At 36.5% G+C, this 27,940-nt stretch overlaps 2 protein-coding genes across 8 annotated transcripts in view; one reads left to right on the forward strand and one right to left on the reverse strand.

The window, feature by feature from the left end:
* tlcd4b (TLC domain containing 4b) overlaps positions 1–27,422 on the forward strand; it is a 64,613-nt gene extending 37,191 nt beyond the window's left edge. For 4 of the 7 annotated variants that reach the window (XM_087242600.1, XM_087242601.1, XM_087242599.1 and 1 more), the window contains 4 exons: positions 21,175–21,233; positions 21,340–21,434; positions 23,715–23,788; positions 23,868–27,421. In XM_087242600.1, the coding sequence (XP_087098726.1) occupies positions 21,372–21,434; positions 23,715–23,788; positions 23,868–24,198 (468 nt within the window). In that variant the 5' untranslated portion in view covers positions 21,175–21,233; positions 21,340–21,371 and the 3' untranslated portion in view covers positions 24,199–27,421. Of the gene's footprint in view, positions 1–2,290; positions 3,024–3,701; positions 3,849–6,919; positions 6,987–7,850; positions 8,002–11,512; positions 11,627–21,174; positions 21,234–21,339; positions 21,435–23,714; positions 23,789–23,867 lie in introns of those variants that run through there. The other 3 variants (NM_001362515.1, XM_087242603.1, NM_001005924.2) reach the window with 3 other exon arrangements.
* The window catches only part of LOC147845543 (uncharacterized), a 261,502-nt gene that overhangs the window by 163,700 nt on the left and 69,862 nt on the right, over positions 1–27,940 (reverse strand). The window lies entirely within an intron of this gene.

The raw sequence follows: 27,940 nt of genomic DNA on the forward strand, positions 1-27,940 counted from the left end.
GTTCTCCCCGTGTCGGCGTAGGTTTCCTCCACAGTCCAAACCCATGCGCTACAGTGGAACTGATCAACTACATTAGCAGTAGTGTATTAGTGTGAGTGAAAATGATGGGCCCACTGTATGAAACATATGCCAGAGTAGTTAGAGGTTCATTCTGCTGTGGCGACCCCTGATAAATTAGTAACTATGCTGAAGGATAGTGAGTGAGTGAGTGAGTGAGTGAGTGAGTGAGGTTTAGGGGTAGGGATTAGGCAGTGGCGTAGCGAATGGGTCTGCTGTAGGAAACATATGTCAGAGTAGTTAGCAGTTCATTAAACTGTGGTGACCCCTGATAAATCAGTAACTATGCTGAAGGACAGTGAGTGAGTGAGTGAGTGAGTGAGTGAGGTTTAGGGGTAGGGATTAAGCAGTGGCGTAGCGGATGGGCCCGCTGTATGAAACATGCCAGAGTAGTTAGCAGTTCATACTGCTGTGGTGACCCCTGATAAATCAGTAACTATGCCGAAGGATAGTGAGTGAGTGAGTGAGTGAGTGAGGTTTAGGGGTAGGGATTAAGCAGTGGCGTAGCGGATGGGCCCGCTGTATAAAACATGTCAGAGTAGTTAGTGGTTCATTCTGCTGTGGTGACCCCTGATAAATCAGTAACTATGCTTAAGGATAGTGAGTGAGTGTGTGAGTTAGGTTTAGCGGTAGGGGTTAGGCAGTGGTGTAGCAGATGGGCCTGCTGTATAAAACATGCCAGAGTAGTTAGCGGTTCATTCTGCTGTGGTGACCCCTGATAAATCAGTAACTATGCTGAAGGATAGTGAGTGAGTGAGTGAGTGAGTGAGTGAGGTTTAGGGGTAGGGATTAAGCAGTGGCGTAGCGGATGGGCCCGCTGTATAAAACATGTCAGAGTAGTTAGTGGTTCATTCTGCTGTGGTGACCCCTGATAAATCAGTAACTATGCTGAAGGATACTGAGTGAGTGAGTGAGTGAGGTTTAGGGGTAGGGATTAGGCAGTGACGTAGCGGATGGGCCCGCTGTGTGAAACATATGCCAGAGTAGTTAGCGGTTCATTCTGCTGTGGTGACCCCTGATAAATCAGTAACTATGCTGAAGGATAGTGAGTGAGTGAGTGAGTGAGTGAGTGAGTGAGGTTTAAGGGTAGGGATTAGGCAGTGGCGTAGCGGATGGGCCCGCTGTATGAAACATGTCAGAGTAGTTAGCGGTTCATTCTGCTGTAGCGACCCCTGATTAATTAGTAACTATGCTGAAGGATAGTGAGTGAGTGAGGTTTAGGGGTAGGGATTAGGCAGTGGCGTAGCGGATGGGCCCACTGTATGAAACATGCCAGAGTAGTTAGAGGTTCATTTCGCTGTGGCGGCCCCTGATAAATCAGTAACTATGCTGAAGGATAGTGAGTGAGTGAGGTTTAGGGGTAGGGATTAGGCAGTGGCGTAGCGGATGGGCCCACTGTATGAAACATGCCAGAGTAGTTAGAGGTTCATTTCGCTGTGGCGGCCCCTGATAAATCAGTAACTATGCTGAAGGACAGTGAGTGAGTGAGTGAGTGAGTGAGTGAAGTTTAGGGGTAGGGATTAGGCAGTGGCGTAGCGGATGGGCCCGCTGTAGGAAACATATGTCAGAGTAGTTAGCGGTTAATACTGCTGTGGCGACCCCTGATAAATCAGTAACTATGCTGAAGGATAGTGAGTGAGTGAGTGAGTGAGGTTTAGGGGTAGGGATTATGCAGTGGCGTAGCGGATGGGCCCGCTGTATGAAACATGCCAGAGTAGTTAGCGGTTCATTCCGCTGTGGCGACCCCTGATAAATCAATAACTATGCTGAAGGATACTGAGTGAGTGAGTGAGTGAGTGAGTGAGTGAGTGAGTGAGTGAGTGAGTTACTAGAGATTGATTTTATCACTGGTGATACTGTGTCAAACCAGTTCTGGAAGCTCAAATTAATACGATCAGATGTGTTTAGAGGTTAAATTGAGGGTCTGCTGTCCCCTCACTTTTATTTACTTAAAAAACCTATAATAAAATGTGTATGTGATCTATCAAGCATGTAGTTTGTATTTCATTTTTTTACTATATAAGTTAGAAGTTTATTTCGCTGTGGCGACCCCATGAATGAATGTATGAATGAATATATATAGTAAAAAAAAGAAATACAAACTACATGCTTGATAGATCAGGAATCCCTGTTTTTATATCAGTTGTTTATTAATAAATAAATAGATAATAAATAAAGAAATGTATTAATTTGTTTGGAGATTTAAGTGCTCCATTAAGAAATCGGATTTTCTAAAAAAAGTCAAATGAAAAGAGCATGTTTAATGTGAAACAAATATGTGAAAACTTCAACACGTGGATGCATACATTTAGCAAACTCCAAGTTGAAGTGTGTTACCTGCTTGCAGTTCCCCTCCCCCACCCCTCTGTTCGTGTGTATGTGTGTGTGTTTGTCTTGAGCACCCATCCCCCACTGTCAACTCACAGACGCCTCATGAGTGCTGCCCTGGGGTAGACAATATGACTATGATGATGACGACAATAATATAAAGTTAGTTTGTTAACGTAATTCAAGTCTACAACACCTATCAGGTTTCCCCTCACTTTTATTTACTTAAAAAAAAAATATATATATATATTTATTATATAATTATTTTTTATTATATATATATTTATTTATTTACTTATTTGGAGATTAAATTAAAGTGCACCATAATCAAAGAAAATCAGGTTTTCTAAAAAAAAAAAGTCAAATGAAAAGAGCATGTTCAACATAAAACAAATATGTGAACACTTCAACACGTGGATGCATACATTTTGCAAACTCCAAGTTGAACCTGCTGCAGTTTCCCTCCTCCACCCCTCCCCCACCCCTCTGTTCGTGTGTATGTGTGTGTGTGTGTCACACATCCCCACAGCGCCTCATTCAACTCATGAACGCGCGGCATTTGCAAACACGTGCTAATGACGCAATCAATTGGAGACGCCTTTTCCCGCGAACTCATCTCATCTCTCCTGAAAGAGCAGGTAATTCAATTTATATATTTAAATGCATAATTACTGCTTACACGACAAAACATTGCCTTTGTAAGATGTATGTTTAGTGCTTATATTCCTTTGTCGATTATATTTGTTGAAATGTATTTAATAGCAATGTTAGCTGTATACTGTTTAACACACTACATTTCTGTTGATCAAAATAGTGCTTGCGTGTGCTTGTGTGGTTGCCCCAAAAATAAAATCTTTATTTTTTGTTTAATATGGTGATTATTTTAAATTACTTTAAGTAAATAAATCTTTTAATGATGTTAATTAGCTTGCCCAAACGCACACATTATATAACGTCTTTATTATATCAAAGTATATATAATTTTGAGGTGTGTAAAGTTACAAAAACATGAAAATGGTTCATGTGGGTCTAGCCCTGTTTTCAGTCTAAATAACAATGTATTTATAGCTTTGTTTAACGAATATAGGAAAATTAATCTTGGATGTGATTTACATCCTACCTATTCTGTTTTTAATTACATTATGATTTAATTTCAGATTTAAATTTTTAGATTTTAGATAGAAGTACATTACTAGATGTATGTGAAATCATTTGAGTTCAGCAGAACAATAAACAATATATAAAATGTATTATGCTATTATTATTATGTTATTTATTAGCATAATATAATTTATTATATTTATTTTTTCGTAAAGTCTTTATAGGAAACATGCCCTTTGTCTTCATGCTTGGATTAAGAAAAAACAGAAAGCGTAAAATACCTCAAGAGGATGCAGAACATTACATTTGTTGTAAAAGTGACAAACCAGGACTGCAAGTGCAATTCATCAACAATTACAAAGGTAAGTTATACTCACAAACACTCTATCTCTCTGTCTATATCTCTCTATGCAGTGGTTCAATATAGAATGATAATGTACATGTACAATATTGACATCATGGGAACTCAAAATACATTGAATAATTATTTATTATGTAAACTTTTACAGTTCTTTTTAAGAAAATCCATGTTGTGTTGCAGTGGTATTGTTAACAGTGCAGCATTCTAAGAGACTTAATTGTTTTTCAATAATATTTTCAAGTTCATCTGGCCTACTACAGGTTGAAAAATTACTAGAAACTGTTACTAAAATTTAAAACATTTATAGGTCCGTTGTACTGTACATTAACTCTGTGCAAGAAGGCTTCAATAGTAAACATTAGTTAATTAAAATTATTTGTAAAGTTTAATGTTAATCTTAGGTGATGATAATTTCTTAATGCTGATGTATGTGTTAAAATTATAGTAATCTGATTACAATCGTTTTACTAAAGTCAGTCATTTTACTAAATGGGAATAATAACTAATAATATTCAGTTGTATTATTTTATCCTATATTAGCACAGTAACTGTAATGAATCTGGCTTTTTTTTCTCACCGTTGACTTTAATCCATTAATTTTATTTTAAAGTGTTACCTGTTGTACTTTATCATACTTTTGCAATTAAATTTGGTTGAAACATTTATTAACTCTGAACATGTATATACAACAAAGCACTACAATAATTATTTTTGCTATTATAATTGTTAAAGTAACCAATGCAAACCACACACACACTTAAATTAGTTTTTAATGTATCTGTAATGTTGTAAAATATTTTACAGATTACCAGACTTTTAATTTTCAGCCAGGCAGTCCAATGGCTTCCAATGACATCTTTCCATTTCAAAATTGTCACGTTTAAGATCTGATTTCTTTAAAAATCAGTAATCTTCACTACCTGTTTTATATATAATATGAAGTGGGTTTCAGATCGGACAAGAAGCACTGCATTAAAGTCCATTTCCCCCCGCCATGTCTTTAAAATATGACAGTTTTTTTACCCTGTATTTTGGTTGTTGCTAGATCAGATATGGTTGCAGCCGAAAGTTAACGAAAACTATTTATATTATTTCTTAAATTTCACATTTGTTGTATTTTATTAACGTCTATCCCCACCCCAACCCTAAATCCAACTGTTACAGTAACGTAAAAACAGTAGTTGTATTGAGTATTATTTATGCTGCTATCTATTAAAATACCCAATACATTTTATTTTTTAAAGCCTACCTCCACCCCAACCTTAAACCCAACCGTCACAGTACTGTAAAAATATTCATTATTGTTATACATTCATTCATTCATTTTCTTTTCAGCTTAGTCCTTTTATTAATCTGGGGTGGCCACAGCAGAATGAACCGCCAACTATTCCAGCATATGTTTTACACAGCGGATGCCCTTCCAGCTGCAACCCATCACTAAGAAACCCATACACATTCATTCACACTCATACACTTCAGACAATTTTTATCTTACCCAGTTCACCTGTACCACATGTCTTTGGACTGTGGGGGAAACCGGAGCACCCCGAGGAAACCCACGCGAATGCAGGGAGAGCATGCAAACTCCACACAGAAACACCAGCTGACCCAGCTGAGGCTTGAACTAGCGACCTTCTTGTTGTGAGGCGACAGCACTACCTACTGTGCCACCGCGTCGCCTATTATACAGTCGCCTATTATACAGTATTATACAGATACCTATCATAAAAATGCTGCTATATGGATGTGCATAGCACATACCAGCCGGCCACGTATTCGATTTAGACTTTACCCAGTATTTTCAATGGAATTTCTGCGCTAGCCTTTTGCTATACTGACGGCGCTAGTGGTTATACCATCGTTCATTTAATTTTACGCTTGAACAACTAAATGAATGCTTTAGTCTGTTTAACTGAATGTATTGTAATTACATTACAACATTGATGATGTTCAAACAACCTTGTGAAATTGAAAATATCCACATTAAGCTATCACCGGAAGTTTATCGTTGGCTTTAAAACTCTAGCTGTGCAGAGAGCCCATTGTGCATAAACAATTTTGTTCCAAATCCCCGTTAATATCTAATCTTTGTGCTAACAAACAATAGCGAACACAGTTGGGCAAGTTACTTCCAAAATGTAATGCATTACAGTATATATATATATATATATATATATATATATATATATATATATATATATATATATATATATATATATATATATATATATATATATATTAAAAGTTACTGCCATTTCTTTTTTTGTAATTGGTTACATGACAATATTAATATCTCAGAAATGCATTACACTACTTTTGTATTACTTTTAGGTTACTTTAACCAAAATACCCACAGAAGTACGACTCTAATGAATTAAAGTATTAATTTTCAATAGTATGTCTATGTTTTCAAATACATTTAGCTATATATTGTAATTATTCAGAGAAATTTTTGTTTGCTCAAGGAGTCTGACAACAGCCAGTGCTCCACACAGAGATCTGGTCATTTATTTGACATATTTTCTTTTAAATATATATTCATAGTGCTTCATCTTTTACAAATTAATATATGACTGTGTAACCTTAATCACTTCTGGGGATGGGGACTTAAAAGGTAGCAATTTTATTTTATCCAATAAATGCATTGATAATATCCACAGATTTTTAAATAGTCAATCAAATGAACTTAAACTATTAAAATTGCAACAAACATTTGTTTTGGCCCAAACTACAAAAACAAACAAATTTAAAACTAGTTTAAACGCACTGGTTTAATCATCTATACTTGTCATTATAACTATATTGTATAAATATTATTTCAAAGGCCTACATCATGCTAACAATCAAAAGCTGAATGACATGACATAACAGGCGATTGCCCTCTGAGTGCACCTGAAAAGACATGAATGACACTTCTCATAAAGCTTGAGAAGCATACAGGACAAGTAGAACAATTAGTTCAAATAAAAACACAAAAGTCAGTAGAATTTAATGCAAACTCTAAAAATGCAATTATGTACCAATGATAATTAATTTTCAACAAACTGCAGCTAATGAACGTCTTTTGTTTAGGAAGATGAGTTTTCACCACTGAAGCTTTATTCAGAGGGGATTTTGTTCTTGAGTACAAGTTTGGGTGGTGAGTATGATTAGCCGAAAGGTTATTAAATATGTTTAGATGTGGTTAAATAAGTGAGCAAATAAGCAAACATAACACTGCCGTGCCCCTATGCCAGGGATCACCAAACTTGTTCTTGGAGGTCTGGTGTTCTGCTGATTTTAGCTCTAACCCAAATCAAACACACCTGAACAAGCTAAACAAGGTCTTACTAGGTATACTTGAAACACCCAGGCAGGTGTGTTAAGGCAAGTTGGAGCTAAACCCTGCAGGGCACTGGACCTCCAGAAATAAGATTGGTGACCCCTGGCCTATGCTATAGTATCATGATAGGTGATCTCAAAGGTGGATGATATGAAAATTGTGTATCACCCAACAATAATGTCCAAGCACTGCACAACTCTGAACAAGTTCGACCCACGCATGTGCAAGGCAGGCAATTCTGTAATCTATCAGCTTAAATATATCGGCCATATTTTGATATCAGACTGATGACCATAACATTAAAAAAATAGCATTTATTGGCCGATATCGATATGGCCGATAATATATTATGCGTCTCAAAATTTAAGTATTTCTGATTCTGATCATTCTGATTACAATCAGTTCCCATATTTGATTGCAATTTCATAAAAAATGTTCCTCACAGACATAAAAAATATTTTACAGGAATTGAGAAGTGAAATGTAAATTAACACTTCTAATCAAATCTGTAGTTTTTAGTGAAATAATTAGCAGGTTTTAAAATAGAATTCATTCTCAATACTCGGCTATTGTTAACACCTCTTTGAAGATGGTCACAGAAAAAAAAATAGTACATCTTAAATGTATAAACTTTAAAAATTGTTTGTGTTTTATGCTTAGTGATTGTTTTATGTTTTACAGCATGGATGCATCAAAAGAAGATGGGTCTTTAGGGAGACTTGTAAATGATGACCACAAAGCTCCTAACTGTAAAATGAAAATCATATCTTTGCTGTGTGCAACATACTTCCAGGAGAAGATATAACCTACAATTATGGAGATTCTGGTTATGGTGAGTAGGGGTCATTTAATCACTCACTCACTTAGATAGGGATGGGTTTAAAGGAAAATTATCATATAACTATAATCTGGTAAAAGCTGGTATCTCTGGGTATTTACAATGTCCCCTGCAACAGAAAAAAACCCTCTCATTTGGGACTGAGGTTTCTGGGAGAGAGATATGACTTGGCCCAGGTTGACAGCAGTGGGTAACGTTGTGCATTGTCTTTCCCCCACTTGAGAGAACAAGCCGTGAGTGAGATAGAGGTCTCTTTGCGGTACAAGTCAATGTCTGCATCAATCTGAACAGTGTGCTGTGTTTCTGCAGTCCCCATGACTGTTATTAGTCGTATTCCCCAACTTGCAGGCACGTGCACACATAGGGCTCATCCTGTGCAGTGCACATGCCCTTTTTAGTCTTGGAAAGAAAATGCCCTTCCAAAATGATCAAAAGTGCCCCCGCGACGCGACACACCCTCCGTCCAGCCCTTCAGTAGGCACGCAACAACACCGCTCTTGAGTATGCGCGCTCAACCCCCCCTCCCCGCTTTACAGTACGCGCGCGACAACACAGCTGATCAGAACACGCGCGACAACACCGCTATTCAGTACGCGCACGACAACACCGCTATTCAGTACGCGCACGACAACACCGCTATTCAGTACGCGTGCGGCGACAACACCCGCTTTATGTTCGATCATTTCCAGCTCTTTTTCATCCTCGCTTCTAGCAGCACACTTCATTTCCGCATTACTGGATCTGTAGCGACAACAGACCGCAAAGAATGATGGCAACTCCTGGGCTGATGGGAATTGTAGTTTCCACTACCTCCCGTTCGCTTCATTCGCCTGAGCAAATTTTCTCAGAAGACCTATAGTTTTATCGAGTCATGCGACTACGCTAATATCGGAAAAAAATTAATATTGCGGTATAACGGTATTTACAATACTGTTACATCCCTAGATTGCATAATTTGTCACTGAATGACGGTCAGTGCTCAGTCATCAGAAAGAGCATGATGTACGTCATCACACATGTGACATCACAGACACGCTGCCAGCGCTTAGCACAGCAGTTGGTTAGCTCCGTCGCAGAAAGTTTGCCCTGAAGTGTGCCCTGAATACAGATGTGAATGAACAAGCTATATATATATATACAGGGCTTTACATTAACTTTTTTGATCACCAGCCACTGTGGCTAGTAGATTTCCAACATTACTAGCCACTCTGCAATTTCACTATCCACAATTTTGTTGTTGGAAAAATATATTTTATATGCATAAGTTTGACGTTGACATGCTAAAATTAATGGATTTAAATTTTGTGTTATGTCCACATGTGTCATCAATCATTTCACTTTTTGTGTGTCGAGTATGAGCTTGCTCAATGAGCATGAGCAAAGGAGTCATGGTTTCATTGTGTTTGCACGACTAGCATGACTTTTTTTAGAGCTCAAAATTAACGATTTACCAAATTTATCTCTATAACCATACAAAACAATAATTATTTCTTAGACACAAATTTTTAATGTGTCAAAACAAGCAAAATATAGCTGTATACTATACTTTTTATTTAATAAAACATTTCTTAAAAAAGAAAGAAAAGCAATTGACTTTTAAAAAATAACTATTGTCATGTATCAAAAATATTTACAGTAATCTGTCGTGGCTAATGATCATCCTCTCATTTGGTATTCACTTGCTTTCTTCTGCTTACGTGATCACAATTATTTTACTTCTTGATTCTAAGATCACATTTGCACGCATATTGGGTCATCCTTATACTGTCGAACCCTGCTTTTAGGACAACTACAAAATTGAAAAAAAATTATTTTCAACCAGCCAAAGTGGCTTGTGGGAGTGACTGTCTAACACGCCAAAGCTGAAATCTACCTGAATTTGGCAGGTTGGCGGGTGTTAATGTAAAGCCCTGTATATATATATATATATATATATATATATATATATATATATGTCTGTTTGTAAAGGCTAAACACAAAAAAGAGAGTTAACATTTTAAAAAGTGAACAAATAAATTTTTTTTAAACTTTTTTATTAAAAGAAAAGTTATAAGAGCCTGGAGGTATTATAGACTTTGCAAATTCAGTTTGCAGATATTTGTAGGTACAGACATCTATTGTGTGCGTTCTTGGCAGTTTTTTAATGTCTTTTTAATATTGTCCATATCGATATCGGAATTATATCATATCGACCGAAATTAAGAAGTATATCGTGATATTTGTCATATCATCCAGCCCTATACACACATCTTCTTTATGATCAGTCCATGCATGATCATAGGGAGAAGTAGAACCAGATGACCAATTCTTTTTGGCTAGAAATTGCAAAAGCAGTGGGAAAGGAGGACAGTTTTTGTAAAAGTTTGGAAAAACCTGAGGGATAAGTTTGTTTAATAAAAGAGGCCATGCAAAAGTGGAGACCCAGTTGGTTTTAATATTACAGAATATGTTTTTCCATCATTCATAGGTTTTACACTAATGTATAGACCAATATTACAATTTCGAATTTAAAACAATTTACAAGTTACAAACTAAAATTAAGTAACAAAATTTTGCCTAATTACCCTAACCTGCCAAGTTTACCTAATTAACCTAATTAGGCTTTTAAATGTCACTTTAAGGTGTATAGAAGTGTCTTCAAAAATATCTAGTCAAATATTATTTACTGTCATCATGACAAAGAGAAAATAAATCAGTTATTAGAGATGAGTTATTAAAACTATTATGTTTGAAATGTGTTGAAAAAAAATCTGCTCTCCATTAAACGGGAATTGGGGAAAAATAAACAGGGGGGCTAATAATTCTGACTTCAACTGGAAAGGAATATATAAATATATGTATCAGTTTACAGTATATTGATGCCCAATTTCTAGGCTTTATTGGTGATAACTAAACTAGTCAGAAAGTGATGTGTGAATTGTTGAGTGGGCAAAATAAAAAATAAAAAACCTCAATATTTTTAGTGAGTGTACTTGTTTTCTGTTTTTATTTCTGCCTTAATAAAAAATATAATTTTAGAGCAACACAAGATCTGTTGCCATTAGTATTTAACTTTAATGGGTAGAACTGTCTATGAACAAAAGCATATGAACAAAAGATATGAAGAAAAGCATGTGATGTATCATTTAGAAAAAAAATGTATTTAAAAAATCTTGAATGGTTATAAAAATCTTTATAATTAATTATAAAATAATTAAAAACGATTATCCTGAATGATATTAATGATATGACCTAGTTCCAGAAGCTTTTTACTTCTCTGTTTATTTGTCAGATTTTACTGTCTGTTTTTTCTTCTTCTGATCTCTTTATGTGTATGCGTGTTTTTGATATTACGATATAGGTCCTAAATTTAATACTTAATGGTCTTAAAAAGGTCTTAATAAGTTTTAAATTTGACATTATGATATCTGCAGAAACCCTAAATATAGAAATAGAAGAATATACTTGTTCTGTCTTGACAAATATTTCTGATTTCGATATTCTCTGTTTTTTTTCTGACATCCAGTCCTATAATGCTTCTGTCTCCTCACCTGCTTTGGACAACGTGAAGATGAGTGATCCTCACAAACAAACTGAGCCACAACAGTCAGACAAAGCAAGAAGATCAGGGAATAAGACGGTAACCCTTTCATTCAGGCACCAGGTAGCCTATCTAGTGATATTTGCTGCTAAGTGAACAGGGCAGACTAACCAGAACAAGGTAAGACAGAATGTAATCTAGTTCTAACTATATAACATCATACAATTGTGTCTTAAAGCAATTTATTTAAAGATGAAAGGGTAGCTCAATTATGTATTTTCACATGCCAGATATTCTGGAGTTAATTCATACAGTATGACCAATAGTACACATACAGATTTTACCATAAAAGATTGGTTAAATACTGGCAAGTGATAGTTGGACTGCATAGTTAATCGTAAAAAGATGGCGATCTCAATTCGAACCCCTGAACGTCGATGCGCGAACGACATTTAAATGACCATATTGCAGTTTGGAGTTATGTTTACTACAAGATAGGGTTGTGCCGATTGACACTAGTGTCATGTATCGTTGATAGGGAGAGATATCACAGAGAGCTGAGGCCTGACTATTTTAAAGATGATGTTTGACTCGTTTCACATTTATGTAGACCTATTACATGTGTTAATTTCATTTTTAAATAAAAGACTTATTATTAATATTATCTTGTTGTTGATGTTATTCTTATCAGAATTAAAAATCAATTAACTGTAATTTGTCCAGCTTTAGCTGTGTCCGTCAGCATTGCCTAACCGACACTTTCAGACTGCAGCAGCAATCATTTAAATTGAAAATTGCCTGCTCAAAGGAAAAAAAATACAATGATTTTAAAATTGCAATGCGAGTATTACCTATATTCACAATTTTTACCAAAATCAGCATGTCAAAAAGAATTTATTTCCCATTCTTTGCATATCAAGTTAATATGCAACTTCACTGTTACTTAAAAATAATAGGCTAAATAACAAAACAGGATTTAATTAACAAACCAGTTATAGGTGCAGTAGGTGATCTGCCAAAATCCTAACCGGTTGGCATAATATCTTTGAAACACAGTCCCTCCCCTGCCATCCAAAGCCACGCCTCTGAAACACGAATGCTCATCGTAAAGATGGCAGTGGACAACCCACTAGATCATGTCATTCACCATTTAGAAATGTAGCTAGTGTTTAGCCGGTGGCGTGCAGGAATTACACTTATTACTAAACCATACTTGCATGCTATTTCTCATGAATATTCAGAGTAGTGGTGAACAATATAAAGAGCGCATCACAGGCTGTCATTGTTCAGAAATGACCCAAGTAGGCTAGGCCGAATAACTCTATTTACTGATGTTTTGTTGTTAAACTAAATATAAATCTACTTTATCAACGCTGTAAAAGGACCTTATGAAACTGAAAATAGTCGCATCAATCTTTCACGGGGAGATTTCAGTGGCTGAACAACACTTCTGTGCAGATAACCCATTCATAACAACACAATCTACATCAGCTCTGTGTGACTAAAAGAGTTTAACACAGAACATGACCTGCCTAACAGAAATACTTCAGTCATGGTATTATTCTTCTTCCAGCGTGCAAAACTCACTCCAATATTGATTCAGGAGTTTAACAGGTTTTTATTCAGCATTTGATTTGCAACTGTGACTGCTCGTCTGCACATAAACGCGCGGCGCACATGCACGCATCCACACGCAAATGTTGAATCTGCGTGAAGAGATGCCCAGTGGTTCAAATCTGCATTTGCTGACAGTTTGAGCTGCTTATTAGAATTATGGGAATTGTCAGCCCGACAATATTTAATTGGATGAACATGTTTTAGTTTTATGCCTTACCCAGAATATAAAAATACATATAAACACATTTAGATCATTTTCTTTAATCTTTACTTTTGGACTGTGAAGAGACTTTCAACCAGCACAACACATGATTCTGAAGATGATCACCTACTGCAGCTTTAAATAGATTTAAACCAAAAATGAAAACTTTAGAACTGAAAGTGGCTCAGATGTTCTGGAATAAATGGTGTTGCAGTAATGCACAATTGTTGGTCACCTGAGACTCCTTTTATAACAGCACTCTCACAAGATTATCTCTTGCTTTCACAAAAAGTTTTTTATCTTTTGTTTATATTTGTTACTAATAGCCTATTTTAGTTTTGCCTATGGGTAAAGGAAGCCTATGGACTTTTTAAATTTGTTTTTAGTGCATATATTTACTGATTTGTCAAATACCCAGAATATACAGGGTGTCCGCAGGGGTTGTGAAAGGTAGTAAATGAAATTAGTCAAAATTAAGGGCATTAAAAAGTATTAAAAAGTAGTTAATGTCATCTGACGAGGTATTACATTTTCGAGCTCAAGATAAATTTTTAGATTTTTAGATACATTTTCAGTTTGTGTTAAGTGCAGGCCTTTATTCTAAAATTTGCATGGATTTATTTAAATGTTGAGAGTAGGACCGGAGCGATATCGTGAGGTGGTATGGTAACTTGGCAACAAAGCCGCAACGTCAACACACCAGGGCTCGAAATTGTGACTATTCTGGTTGCATATGCGCCCAAAAATTAAGCTATGCAACCTCATAATATATTTGGGAGCCGTCAATCACTTAAGGCTTTCCGCTGTCAGATGACAGGGAGCTTTTGTGACTGCAGGAATTGCAAACGCCTGAAGAGTGAAAAGTACACAGGTTTGCAAATCCCACCTAAAGTTACAAATAATGGCACAGATGACCACTATCATGTGGTGAATGTTGATCCACCAACCGAGATCGAGTGTTTTCGGAGAAGGTGGCCGAATCTGGATGCGTTGCATTCACTGCGTGTTCAGCGCAAATGTCCGCTAAATGTCAAATCTAATACTGTACACATCATCGCCAAAGAAGCAGGCCTTCTAAGTTTACACTGAAACTGCAGCTCATAACAAAGAACCGCATTGCGCTGTTGGTCATCGCGAGAATCCTGCTCTGCCTGCTCATTTATTGGGTCGGCTGACTCGCCTGCTTTATTCCACAAACACAGAAAAATGTAAATCAGCTCATAACTAGTGTGAGCATTTACAATGACACAAACCAAAATCAAAACTTTCAAAGAGTGGCAGAAGTGAGACTTTTTTTTTTTAGATGTATATTCTTTTTCTATTTAATTACTGATGACTGTTTGCAGCTTTCAGCCTTGAATTGAATGATTTATTATAATCTTTTGTTTGTTTTGTAGTAGAAATATTATTCATTAAATTAACTCGCATATAAAAAAACATATTTTTGTTTGATGTAAACTATACATTTATTCTTCATGAAGTAACAGTTGGACTTTATATAGCAGATAACCCACATTCAAGGCAGCATGATAATGACAAATGTAATTCTTTGTTAGTATTATTGTCATCATTGATTCAGCACGATTGTCTAACCGTGCTGAGAACAGTTTGTAATTGTGCCGCACTGATCCAGGCTCAGTGGAGAAACAACCGTAACCGTACTGAACTGTTCTTAGAAGAGCGGCTATTGATATTAATGACATGCATAACATTGATTAAAAACTATGAACAAAGGCCCATTGTGACATCTAGATTAATCCCTCTACTTTACTTAAATGTATATGTTATCTGCAATATGTTATTGCATTTAGAAAGATTTAATTTACGCCACTACATTTGCAGCTCTAAGTCGTGCTGGTATTACATTTTTTTTTGAAGGTATTAAAAAAGGTAGTAAAAGGTATTAAATTCAACTTAAGAAGTTCTGTATATACCCTGAAATAAATATGTTTGTTTTATTTGTGTTTAATTCGATGGAATGATAAACATGGACATGGGTGTTATTCAAAACATGACCTATTTATTTTTAAATATATTATATTTATATATTTAAAATGTTTTATTTAATTGTTTTAACCATATTACATAAATTTACAACTACTATTTTACCATTTGTTTTGGCTTTAGTTATTAAACAGATTATTAATAAATAATCAAAGAACATTTTACTGAGCTCAGTCAATAGTTTTGTCTGTAGGTCTAGTCAAAAGTCTAATACAATTAGAGCCATGGCTGCAACAAGTCGGCAACACTGTGTCTAAAATGAAACTCTCTTATCAGAAAACAATTAACACAATTATTCCAAGCACAACATTGTGTTAGATTTTAGCAAATACAAATGTAACCTTGTTGATTATCACTTATGTGACTATGATCAGACCTGCCGCACTCAACTGAACAAAACATGGACAAATAAAACTCTATCACAGAGAAATAGTCATCCGCGGGGGTCCTTCTCTCATCTAAACAGGACATTAATGCATCTTTGTTTCTTATGTGTTTATCATTGTAGGTGTCCCCAAAGGTGTGTGTATGTATCACCAGAGTCTTCAAAGTGTAGCTAAAGCAGTGTGTGTGTATCACCAGTGTCCCCAAAGGTGTGTGTGTGTGTGTAACACCAGAGTCCTCAAAGTGTAGCTAAAGCAGTGTGTGTGTATCACCAGTGTCCCCAAAGGTGTGTGTGTGTATCACCAGAGTCCACAAAGTGTAGCTAAAGCAGTGTGTGTGTATCACCAGTGTCCCCAAAGGTGTGTGTGTATGTCACCAGAGTCCTCAAAGTGTAGCTAAAGCAGTGTGTGTGTATCACCAAGGTCCCCAAAGGTGTGTGTGTATGTCACCAGAGTCCTCAAAGTGTAGCTAAAGCAGTGTGTGTGTGTGTATCACCAGTGTCCCCAAAGGTGTGTGTGTGTATTACCCGAGTCCTCGAAGTGTAGCTAAAGCAGTGTGTGTGTATCACCAGTGTCCCCAAAGGTGTGTGTGTGTATCACCAGAGTCCTCAAAGTGTAGCTAAAGCAGTGTGTGTATCACCAGTGTCTCCAAAGGTATGTGTGTATCAACAGAGTCCCCAAAGGTGTGTGTGTATCAACTGAGTCCCCAAAGGTATGTGTGTATCACCAGAGTCCTCAAAGTGTAGCTAAAGCAGTGTGTGTGTGTATCACCAAGGTCCCCAAAGGTGTGTGTGTATCAACTGAGTCCCCAAAGGTAGGCGTGTGTGTATCACAAGAGTCCTCAAAGTGTAGCTAAAGCAGTGTGTGTGTGTATCAACAGAGTCCTCAAATGTGTGTATTTCCACTGTAGTCTAAACTAAATTAATTATAGACACTCCTCTTTCAACTAATCATTTGTATAAAGACTTTCACAGTATTTGTTTTCACTGAGAAACGTGTCTTATGGCGCATGTAAGTAGTTAGTGTATATGAATTTGAACTTCACAACCCTTGTTTTATACAGTATGGGTTTTAGTGTGAATGGATTTGAGATGTACTATAGTAACCATCATATGACTTATCAGTAGAGTTTCATCACTTCTCATATCATTGGATATTAATGTGTCCATTGAGCTTCATAAACTCACTGTAAGGTCATCCATTTACTTCTCCCTTACTGTTTTTTAAAATTAGTTTGTATGTATTATTCTGCTAACATGCTTTCTGTCACATACTATTTATGAGAGAAATATGTCATTTCATGAACAATACTTGACACCAAATGACCTTCTGACACCAGATTGAGTTATTTGTGAAGGAAAAAATGTAATTGTCTATTTTCAGTGATCTTATTTACTTTATCATATGTCTCTCTGCTCTAACATTATTATAATTATTAATAATATTATATTAGAAAAATTCAGATAACTGAGTCCTTAAAGTATACTTTAACCTGAGTTTGTGTATAACTGCGGTCCTCAAAGTGTGACTATACCGGAGTTTGTGTACATGTCCCCAAAGGTGAGTTATAAAATACTGTCCTCATTTTGAAGGTAATTTGTCAGGTCTTTATAGAAGTATTTTTTTGCAAATATCAACTGATATTCATAATAAGCACATTTTTAGTAGTGCAGTCATGTCTTTCTTTTGTCTCTAGACCCTTCAGAAAGGGTAGTCCCCAAAGGTAGGGTGTTGAGTCATGTGTCCTCATTGGTTTGTTAGGTAGGTATGCGTGTGTGTGTGTGTGTGTGTACGAGGCATCAGATGTGCATACCTGAGCGGCAGTGAGAGTTCAGGTGTTTGTCAGAGAGGTCAGAGGTCAGTGAAGGTGACAGCGCTAAGTCACTAACCGAGCTTCCTCCGTGTGTGTGTGTGAGAGTCTGCTGGCACTCATGCTTAGATCCTCTTTCACACAGACACACACACACTTCTGCTACTGGACACCTGCGGTCACTGCGTATCACTTTCCTGATCGTTTTACAGCCTGTTTTCGGCTGCCTCAGATATTCATCCACCATATGGCGAGTGCAAGAGTTTGTTGACTCACTTCTGCTCCTCTCTAGCTCTCAAATGACCCTGGACACTTGTGTGTGTTTTTTCATCACATGATCATGATGGTGCCTTTCAAAAAAGCCAGGCACTGCAGGGAAATGCACTGTTTTCATGCACCTGTGGGTTTTTGGATGTTTAATACAGCGGTTCCCAAACTTTTCAGCCCGCGACCCTTAAAATAACAATGCCTGTGACTCGCGAGCCCAAATATCCTCTGAGGTGGTTATAAATACAGAAACCTTGCATACTTTGACGCAGACGCACCAATTAAATTTGTGTCAGTGCTTTAAATGTGCCAGAAAGTATAACCTGATGTTATAAAATCAAAATGCATCTGACGCTATTGCTGCCTTTAATGAAATGTAATTACCCCAGGGGTCGCAATCCAATAGAACTAGTAACTATAAGCTACTATAGTAACTATATAGTATATAGTAACTATAAACGACTATTTTTATTTTCAGTATAGTTATGGATAAAATATGTTAATTCTTATGGTTTAATAAAAATAAATAGATTTTTGGAAATCACCAGGCGACCCCCCCTTCATTGCCCCGCGACCCCTCGGGGGGTCCCGACCCCCACTTTTAAAAACCACTGGTTTAATAAAGCATTTTTAGGCTAAACAAAACATCTAAAATACTCAATAGGCAAGACAAGTGTACTTATATAGCACATTTCATGCACAGTGGCAATTCAAATCGCTTTACATAAACAGGGATGAAAGAGACAGGAAAATAAAAAATGATTAAAATAATTAAAAGTAATTAAAACATTTACATTTACATTTACATTTAGTCATTTAGCAGACGCTTTTATCCAAAGCGACTTACAAATGAGGACAAGGAAGCAATTTACACAACTAAGAGCAACAATGAATAAGTACTAAAGGCAAGTTTCAGGTCTGTAAAGTCTAAGAAGGGAAGTATTAGTAGTTTTTTTTTTTTTTTTTTTTTTTTGTAAACAGATTAAAATGTGTTAAAACAGGTTATAGAAGAATAAAAAAGAAAAAAAAAAGACATAATAGTGTGATCTGTGGGACGTAGCACAGTGCTCATTCAGTAAAGGCACAGCTAAACAGATGTGTTTTCAGCCTTGATTTGAATGTACCCAATGTTGGAGCACATCTGATCATTTCCTGAAGCTGATTCCAGCAGCGGGGGTGTAATAGCTGAAGGCAGAATCAACCTGCTTACACTGAACTCTTGGAGTATCTCATTTACTTGATCCTAATGATCTGAGATATCTGTAATGTACTGAGGTTCACTTCAGAGTCTCACTGGAGGTAGTAGGTCATCCGGGTACTTCTCGCATACTGTTTTTCGAATTCTATGAATTCAGACATGCTTCTCAGCTCGCATACTGTTTTTAGCGCACCATATAGTATGGCAGTATGCGATTTCGGATGCAGACATTGTGATTGGCTTGTTTGACTCGAGCCTTCCTATATGCTACACATGCTAGCTACATGCTAATAATGATTAGCCAAGTGCTACAACATGTTTCAAATGCTTACTAAGCATTTGGATTTGATCAAACATGTATATAAGGCTTGCTAATAACAAACTAATAACGGTTTTAATATTAACAGGTAAAGGCAAAAAATAATATTAATAGTTTTTAAAACATATTTAAGGTATATTACACAATCACACACTTTTTTTACTCATTTTAAACAGTAATTCTTTCAGAGGAATTAAGTTTCACTTTTAAACAAAATTTTTCTTTTTCATACATTCTGTTCTAAAATTCTATTCCTGAAAGGCCGCAGCACTGCATAGTTTAGCTCCAACCACCCCCAACTGCTTAGAATAGTCTCTAGTAGTCTTGAATACCTTGATTAGTTGGATCAGCTGTGTTTGATTAGGGTTGGAGCAAATCTGTACAGAGCTGCGGCCCTCCAGGAATCCAGTTGAGATGTTTTATTCGTTTGGTTTGTTTTTATTGATGATTTAATTTCTCAGTTTATGTTAAATCTCAAAACACAGAAGCCAGAAAAGTGATGCTTAATGAATTCAGTTGATTAGACATTCTTTAAAGAATATTAATCATTAACAAAATGTAAAGATTAAAAGTAATGCAGAAAATGTCAAGCTTGGTATAAAAATGTAATTTAATTTATGTAAAACTGCATTATATCTATGCTGTAAATCATAACTGTTTATTAACAGAATTCAGTGATTCACAAGTGTTAATTTACGGTTGTGAATTGTTTTATGGGATGTTGATCTGTTGACTTTTCATGTTGAAAATATAATATAATAAATAGAGAAATAAATCTGTAAGATAACAGAAAATGTACTGGCAGTTTATTACAAGGTTTTTGCTGTAAATACAACACCAATCCAGACAATAGATCACCTTCAATTATCTGCTTGTTAAGTGTGACGTCACGCGAAGCCGATTCTGGGTCTAAGCGCTCTATTCAACTGAATGGGGAGATTCATGAAATGGTAATAATAAACGTTTACAAAGCGATTTAATTCTTTCGAAAGTCACGATCGCAATATATATGTCCATGCCTAATATCCGATGGCCAGAAAGTGATTCATTGTTTTATAAATTGTAAAATTTTGGTATTTGTTATGCAGCAAGCCCAGAGATTGTTGTGCACACTATGACTTTATGTAAAATCGACTTTAATGTGTGATAGGAATAAAACGTGATCATGAACGAATGATTTCTCCACTCAAATGAATGGCGGCTTGGACCCGGAAACAGTATACATACGTCACAAACACATCACCACTTAACAAGGGGATTAAAAATGTTAATAAAAGTCACTTTTCAGGGTTAAATGTTGTTGGAAGAAAGATTAAGGTCCCATAATTCAATTCAAAAGCAGAAATAAACTGGGAAAAATAAAAACATGCATCACAAAGTACAGAAAACTGCTAATTTATTTATAATTGTTTTTACAGTGTACCTGTTTCACAAATTTGTTTTGTATAATAAACATATTTATTAAATCTGCAGTTAAGTAGATATGTATATTTAGCTTACAAGACCAAATTCCAAATATCTGTAATGCAAAAAAGGTCATGTTTTTCATGCAACATGAGAAGTTCATCCAGGTACAATGTGATGAAACATTATAGCTGAATATGTATGTACGGTTGGCAGTGTTGACAGTGGCGTGCAGCCAGTGATATTACAGTAATAAAGGGCTTCTGTCAAAATCAGCACCACCCCCTTCATGCTTTGTGTGGATTACACCTTTTAGAAACAAGCTGTTCATGTTAATCTTAATACAGTAACAACATTTCTATAGCTGTCTGACAGCATTTCTTATACTGTTGACTTTGCCTTTTGTTAAACTCTATCCTTTTTTTTTTTTTGTCTTTCCTCAGGGGTGATCCTAACTTGGTAAAACTCAACGTGGCCATCACTTGTGGATACTTGTTCTATGGTATGAACCACTGCTTTCTCATGTAAAGTCAGGCACAGATATTTTACATTTTATTATATTGAATTAGATTGTTAAAATATTGATGTGTTTTCTCCTCTTCTCTCAGACCTGTTGCTTCTGGCTTGTAACTGGAGTACGATGGGAGATGTGTTTTTTGTCTGTCACCACTTGGCGGCGCTGTATGCCTATGGATATGTGCTGGTAAATAGCTGCAACTACAGAACACATTTCTGGACACCTATTCTGAATGATGATCAAAAACTTTAAATATTTAATAATACAAATCTACATTTCATAGATGTCGTCAGGCATATTTTAAAAGAGTCTGATACTATATAATGTGTCTGTTCAACTGTTTATTATATATTTTTGTGATATGGTTTATATTTATGAATATTGATACCACAAATAGCCTCAACATCCAGTCACTTGTTTGTTAATTTAGTTGGTTGGTTGGTTTATCCATTCGTTTATTACAGGACAACATCAGTTGCATCATTTTTATAGACCGATAAATGTTCAGGTGAATAGACGGATATTTCGATAGATTAACAGGTGTTTGGATGGATTGATAATTACTCAGATAGATTGATTGATGGATGGATGAATGGATAGATATTGAGATATTTGAATAAATAGATATTCATATGGAAGGATAGATGGATATTTGTGTAGATTGATAAATTGATGGATGGAAATTTAGATGGATGAATGGATATTTAGATTGGATGGATGGATGTATGGATGGATGGATATTCAGATAGATGGATGACTGGATGAAAATTCATATGGAGATTTGGAAGGACATTAAAATGAATGGATCGATGGATGGCTGGAATTTTGAATGGTTTATACATGGGTAGATGAATACTCGGATTAATGGATGGATATTCAGATAGATGGCTATTTGGATGGATAGATGCATGGATATTTGTATAGTTGGATGGATGGACGGATATTCAGTTAAATTGATGGATAGATATCTAGATAGATGGGAATTTGGACAGGTAGATTGATAGATCCGTGCATGGATATTTGTATAGATGGATATCATGGATGAATATTCGGTTAGATTGATAGATTGATGGATGGAAATTCAGATTTAGATGGATGAATGGATGGCTAGATTGATGGACAACTGGATATTCAAATACACAAATGGTGGATTGATATTTAGATAAAGGGATATTTGAATGGATGGATGGATGGATATTTGAATAGCTACATGAATGGATTGATATTAAGATAGATGGATAGATACATTATTTTTATATATAAGTAGATGTATACAAACAATTATGTTTTTTTTTTTCACGTGGAGTGCTTCCTTATTCAAATAAATGGGTGTTTGGATGGATTGATAATTACTCAGATGGATAGATTGATTGATGGATGGATGGGTGAATAGAAATATTTGAATAAATAGATATTCATATGGAAGCATGAATGGATATTTGAATAGATCGATGGATTGGATGGGTATTCAGATAGATAGATGGATGGATATTCAGATGGATGGGATGTATGTATGGATGGATAGATATTTGTGTAAATTGATAGATTGATGGATGAATATTCATATGGAGATTTGGATGGACATTAAAATGAATGGATTGATGGATGGCTGGAATTTTGAATGGTATATACATGGGTAGATGAATGGATACTCGAAGAATAAACATTTTAATAGCTACGTGGATGGGTGCATATTTTGATGAATGGATTGGATATTTGGTTAGATTGATGAATAGGAATTCGGATGGATGGATGGATGGATGGATATTTTGATTGATTGATGGATGGGTATTCGGGTAGATAGATCGATGGGCGGGATGAATATTCAGATGGATATTCATTTGAATGGTTGGATATATATTTGGATGGATGACATTAGAATGGATGAATGAATATTCAGATAGATAGGTATTTGGATGGATGGATAGATGGATGGGTGGAAATTCATATAGATACAGGGATTGATGGATATTAAGATCGAATGAAGGATGGATATTTAGATAGATGGGTATTCGGATGGATGAATAGATGCAAAAATATTGAGATGGATGAGTATTTGAATAGCTACATGATTGGATGGATGGATGGATGGATGGATGCATATTTGAGTAGATATGTAGATCAGTAGAGGGATGGATGGATAGATAGAGACATATTCATTTAGATAAATGGATGGATAAAAATACAGATTGATGGATGGATGGATGGATGGATGGATGGATGGATATTCAGATAAATGGATGAGTAGATAGATAGATAGATAGATAGATAGATAGATAGATAGATAGATAGATAGATAGATAGATAGATAGATAGATAGATAGATAGATAGATAGATAGATAGATAGATAGATAGATGACTGCATATTTGAATAAATACATGGATAAGTAGATGGATGGATAGATAGATGATTAAAATAGTATATAGGTAGATGTATACAAATAATAGTTTTTTTTTCTCTCTAGACACGTGGAGTACTTCCTTATTTTGCGAACTTCCGACTGATTTCAGAATTGTCAACGCCATTTGTGAACCAAAGGTGAGATTAATTCATTTCTTTGAAGTGTTTCTCTCTAGATCCATTGACCTGCGCTAAACATCTGCTTCTCTCCCTGCAGGTGGTTTTTCGAAGCATTAGCCTATCCTCGCACTCACCAGCTGGTTGTCGCCAATGGCATTGCGATGGCGGTCGTGTTCTTCCTTGTGCGGATTGCAGTGATGCCACCCTACTGGGCCAAAGTGTTTGGCATCATATATTCGCCAACGTTTGAAAAGCTTGGTCTCGCAATTCAGGTGGCCTGGATCATATCCTGCGTCTGTTTGGATATCCTAAATATAATCTGGATGTACAAAATCGCTCGCGGCTGCTACAAGGTCATAACCGGCAAGCTAAAAGGGCGCAAAGCGGACTCCAAAAAAACCACTTGCGTGAACAACCACACAGACTGAGAAACACCGGCAATAAAGACCCGTACTGATTTAGATTTAGACGTATTCTCTTTTCAGAATATAGCGACTTCTCCTTTCCATTGTGCTCTGGATGGAGGTTTGGAGGATCATCCCGGTGTGGTTTTAACATGTGCAGACACTCTGACTTTTCACATCTATCAGTGAAAGTCGAGCCGATTAACGAACCCGTTATGCCTCAAACACAACCAAAGTGCCTCCAAGCACAAAGTGAAGCAATAGAACATCGGTATATGAGCTTGCGACCACAGAAAGTCCATCGCATGTCCATCGCAAAAAAAAAGCCTTACGTAAAAGCCGTCCATGTTTTGTTTAGTTTTTTTTTCTCGAAACCTATCGCCGTCGATCCTTGGAGCCAGTGTTTCCTGTGATATTTACACTGATGTGCCTCAGTGGTCTTGAATATCCGTGACTTTGCTCCAAAATCACGCAACTGTTGGCGGAGCGGAGCTTCATTCAGTCTTATGTCAACACTACATCGCCAGTCAGACCTGTTGAAAGGCTCCATGAAAACAAAAATCTACCTCTCTCACCGTGTCAAGCACAAGCCGTACGGACTTCAGTGGAGGACAGTCAACGAGATATGATCGCTTGCTGTTATTTTCTAGCACCGCAGAACTCTTATGTTGCACGTCAGTCGTTTATTGCATTTCCTGAAATCAAAGGTGGAGTTTGAGTAGTTTGTTCGGTCTTGTGTGCATTAGATTTCAAGAAGCTGCATGGTTTGTTTCTTGAGTCCTTCGGTGCATCCTTTTCTTGCATGCGTTGCAAGTAGATCATTTAAGCATCCTGGGTTTACGACTTAATGGCAACTGGTGCAAATTCAACATGGTCTTTTCCCTCTACTCTCTTCCTGCCAAATCGAAGGGTTTTTTTCAGCTGTCGCTTGATTCTCTCGAATGCGAGTTTCAGCTTGTATTTATGTGGGCATTTAAACCCATGTTGCATTGTGCTGTGGTGTTATGATAACAGTATATACATATATAGATATATATATGCATAAAGGAAAACCATATGCAGTACTTATTCCTGCCAAGAGTAAATCCCTCTTTATTCAGAGCTAGCGTTTCTCTTCTGAACTTCAGGTACTTCTCCAAAATGAATGTTCTGACTTCTTTAAATGGGTAATTCTGGCAGAGAATGGGAAAGGATTGTGGGAAATGTAGTTTTCTGCCTTATGTCCGTGATTCGAAATAACCAAATCATCCTCCAGGCCTTGAAATATATGAAGCTGTGACGACAGAAATATATTCCAGTGACGTTTTTTTTTTTTTTGGAGAAGAAAAGCGTCTGGTCGTAATTATATGTACTTGTAATGTCTGAAATGAGCTGTAATCTTAGTGTTTATGGAAGGAGGCTTTATGGTACAGCATCCACACAACTAGTGCACAATCAGACGCCTTTGCGGCGTTTATATTGTAATGTTTCTCAGTAGACAATATGCTAATCCAAGCCTATTGCGTTCTTAAAGGGCTTATCGAAATCAAAAGGAAGCGCGACGAATTTGATACTTAAAATACTGCATTTGATTGATTGATGATGATGTTGATGATGATAAGTATTCATTAATAAAAATCTTGATTGTTTTCTGTAGAACAGTCACTAAAAAATGTGCCTGTTGCTGTATATGCAACAAGGTTTGCATGTATGAAACAAACAGTATAGTCTGTACTAGCTTGTAGAGTTAGCGTAACACTCATTTTATACTGCACTCTAGATACACTTAGTAAATGTGATTGCTCATATCAAATGTGCTAGTTATATTGTTTACAAAAACCTTTTCTTTTCTTTTTTTCTTTTTTTTTATTGATCTATGCTGCACTTGCTTACTCGCGTCTGGTTTGATCCTCACGTTGAGCAAATATACCAATCTAGGCTCATTCTGAAAACGTAGTCCCGTGGACGTATCTGCAGACTTCGAAATACGTCTCGGGAGGTACGGATTTTTACAGTTTTTGTATTCGCGACTCCACGCAAGCCTGCTGTGTGCTGCTTTTCATATCTCAGATGTGTCTCGCGAAGAGTCATTCGCGTCCGCGATGTTCTCGCGTAAACCGCTATCTACCATCTGTCTGACTGACTGAATGATTGACTGGGCGACCCGCCAATCGACTAACCCACCCTTCTCCTTCCCTAAACCCAACCGACGATTTACAAAAGCCGTCCAGAAAAAAAAGCCCTTGTCGGATTTTTTTTTTTTTTGGGGGGGGAATTTTTACTGCATTCTCAACTGCGTTCTCTCGTTCATTTTATTTTTCAAATTCTGTTTTTGTCTTATCTGATTTCTGGGACCGCTCTTCCCGGGCTCAAACCCGGTCTCTTTCGTCGTGGTCAACTCCTATCTGCGTCTCAAGTCCGCTGGCAAACACGACACGCTAACTGCACAAACTGATTGCAGTGGGAAAGCCCTCCACACGGAGGTAAGCGGTCAGCCGGTAAGCGCCATCAAACCACCCCGTAGCATTCGCTTAAATGAAATGCAGCCATATGTACCTCCGGCTACATAATTCACGATCTCCAGAAACATCCACGGGACAACGTTTTCAGAATGAGTCCAAGTTGAAATATACGGTGTCCTAAATTAGACGAAAAGTGTTTTTCATGGTCACAATGAGCCCTGAATAATTTCAGTGTTTCAGACTCACGTGATTTTTAGTCACTATCAATTAAATCTCTTTATTCAGACTTCTAAATTTTGTTTGTTTTTCTGTTATAATATATTGGAGGAAGAAGATTATCAACAACAAGGAGCAATAATCTATAAGAGGGTTTCTTTTTTTTTTTCTTTTTTTTTTATAATTTGCGCTTTTGCTGTCGGCCATTTGAACAAACAACCTGGAATATAAAGGAACGATTTCTTTTGTGCAATTTGGTGACTAGCCCGATGCCAGTATTGAAAATCTCTCTCTATGTGTGTAAATACCTTCAGTCTTGAAGTAGAAGGAGCTTGTAAGAAGTGATTGTATGGATACTTAAGCGAGCACAGAACTCTGTTGGGTAATTGTAGTTGATTTGATTGGTTTTTATCTTGTTTTATCACATTACTTTACTGTGGATCCAATCATCTCGGGATATTTTAATGTGAAATTCGAGTCTTTAGAGCCTCTGATGGGTGACTTTAATGACCACTAATAATATTGTCCACGTAGCAGTCAAAACTTGAGAAATTGATGATTTGTTCATTAATAAATATGGGATTATCAGACTTTTTTTGGCATTGCTTTTTCTTTGAACGTTTGCCAGTGCTTCTAACACATACACTACCTGGCGAAAGTCTTGTCGTTGATCTCAGTTGTAAGAGCAACAAATAATAACTTGATTTCTAGCTGTTCATTTGTAAACGTTTGCAGAAGGTCGATACTTTCATGTATCTTCCCAAGATAACCAACCATCAGCGATCGATTAACCAATGTTAAAACTTCTCTTGGCCCACACGTGTCGTGCTGCTCATTGCGTGTGCAAGAACTGTCATCAATACCACAGGTAATCTCATTTGCTCTCACCAGTCCCACAGAGATGCCATGTGGGCATTGGCTGATCAAAAAGTTGTGTTAATGAGCGGTTGGACAGGTGTACCTAATAAAGTGGCCAGTGAGTGTATTTCAAAGCTGTGATAATACCCGACTTTCATTCAAGATGCATTCAACTGATCAAGTGGCAGTGATACTTAAGCAGATGTTTATAGTGTTTCGAAAGATTCGGTTTCAAGTAAATGCTGAACTCT

The sequence above is a fragment of the Danio rerio genome, chromosome 3 (assembly GCF_052040795.2).
Source record: "Danio rerio strain M-AB ecotype USA chromosome 3, GRCz13ab, whole genome shotgun sequence".
Lineage (NCBI taxonomy): Eukaryota > Metazoa > Chordata > Actinopteri > Cypriniformes > Danionidae > Danio > Danio rerio.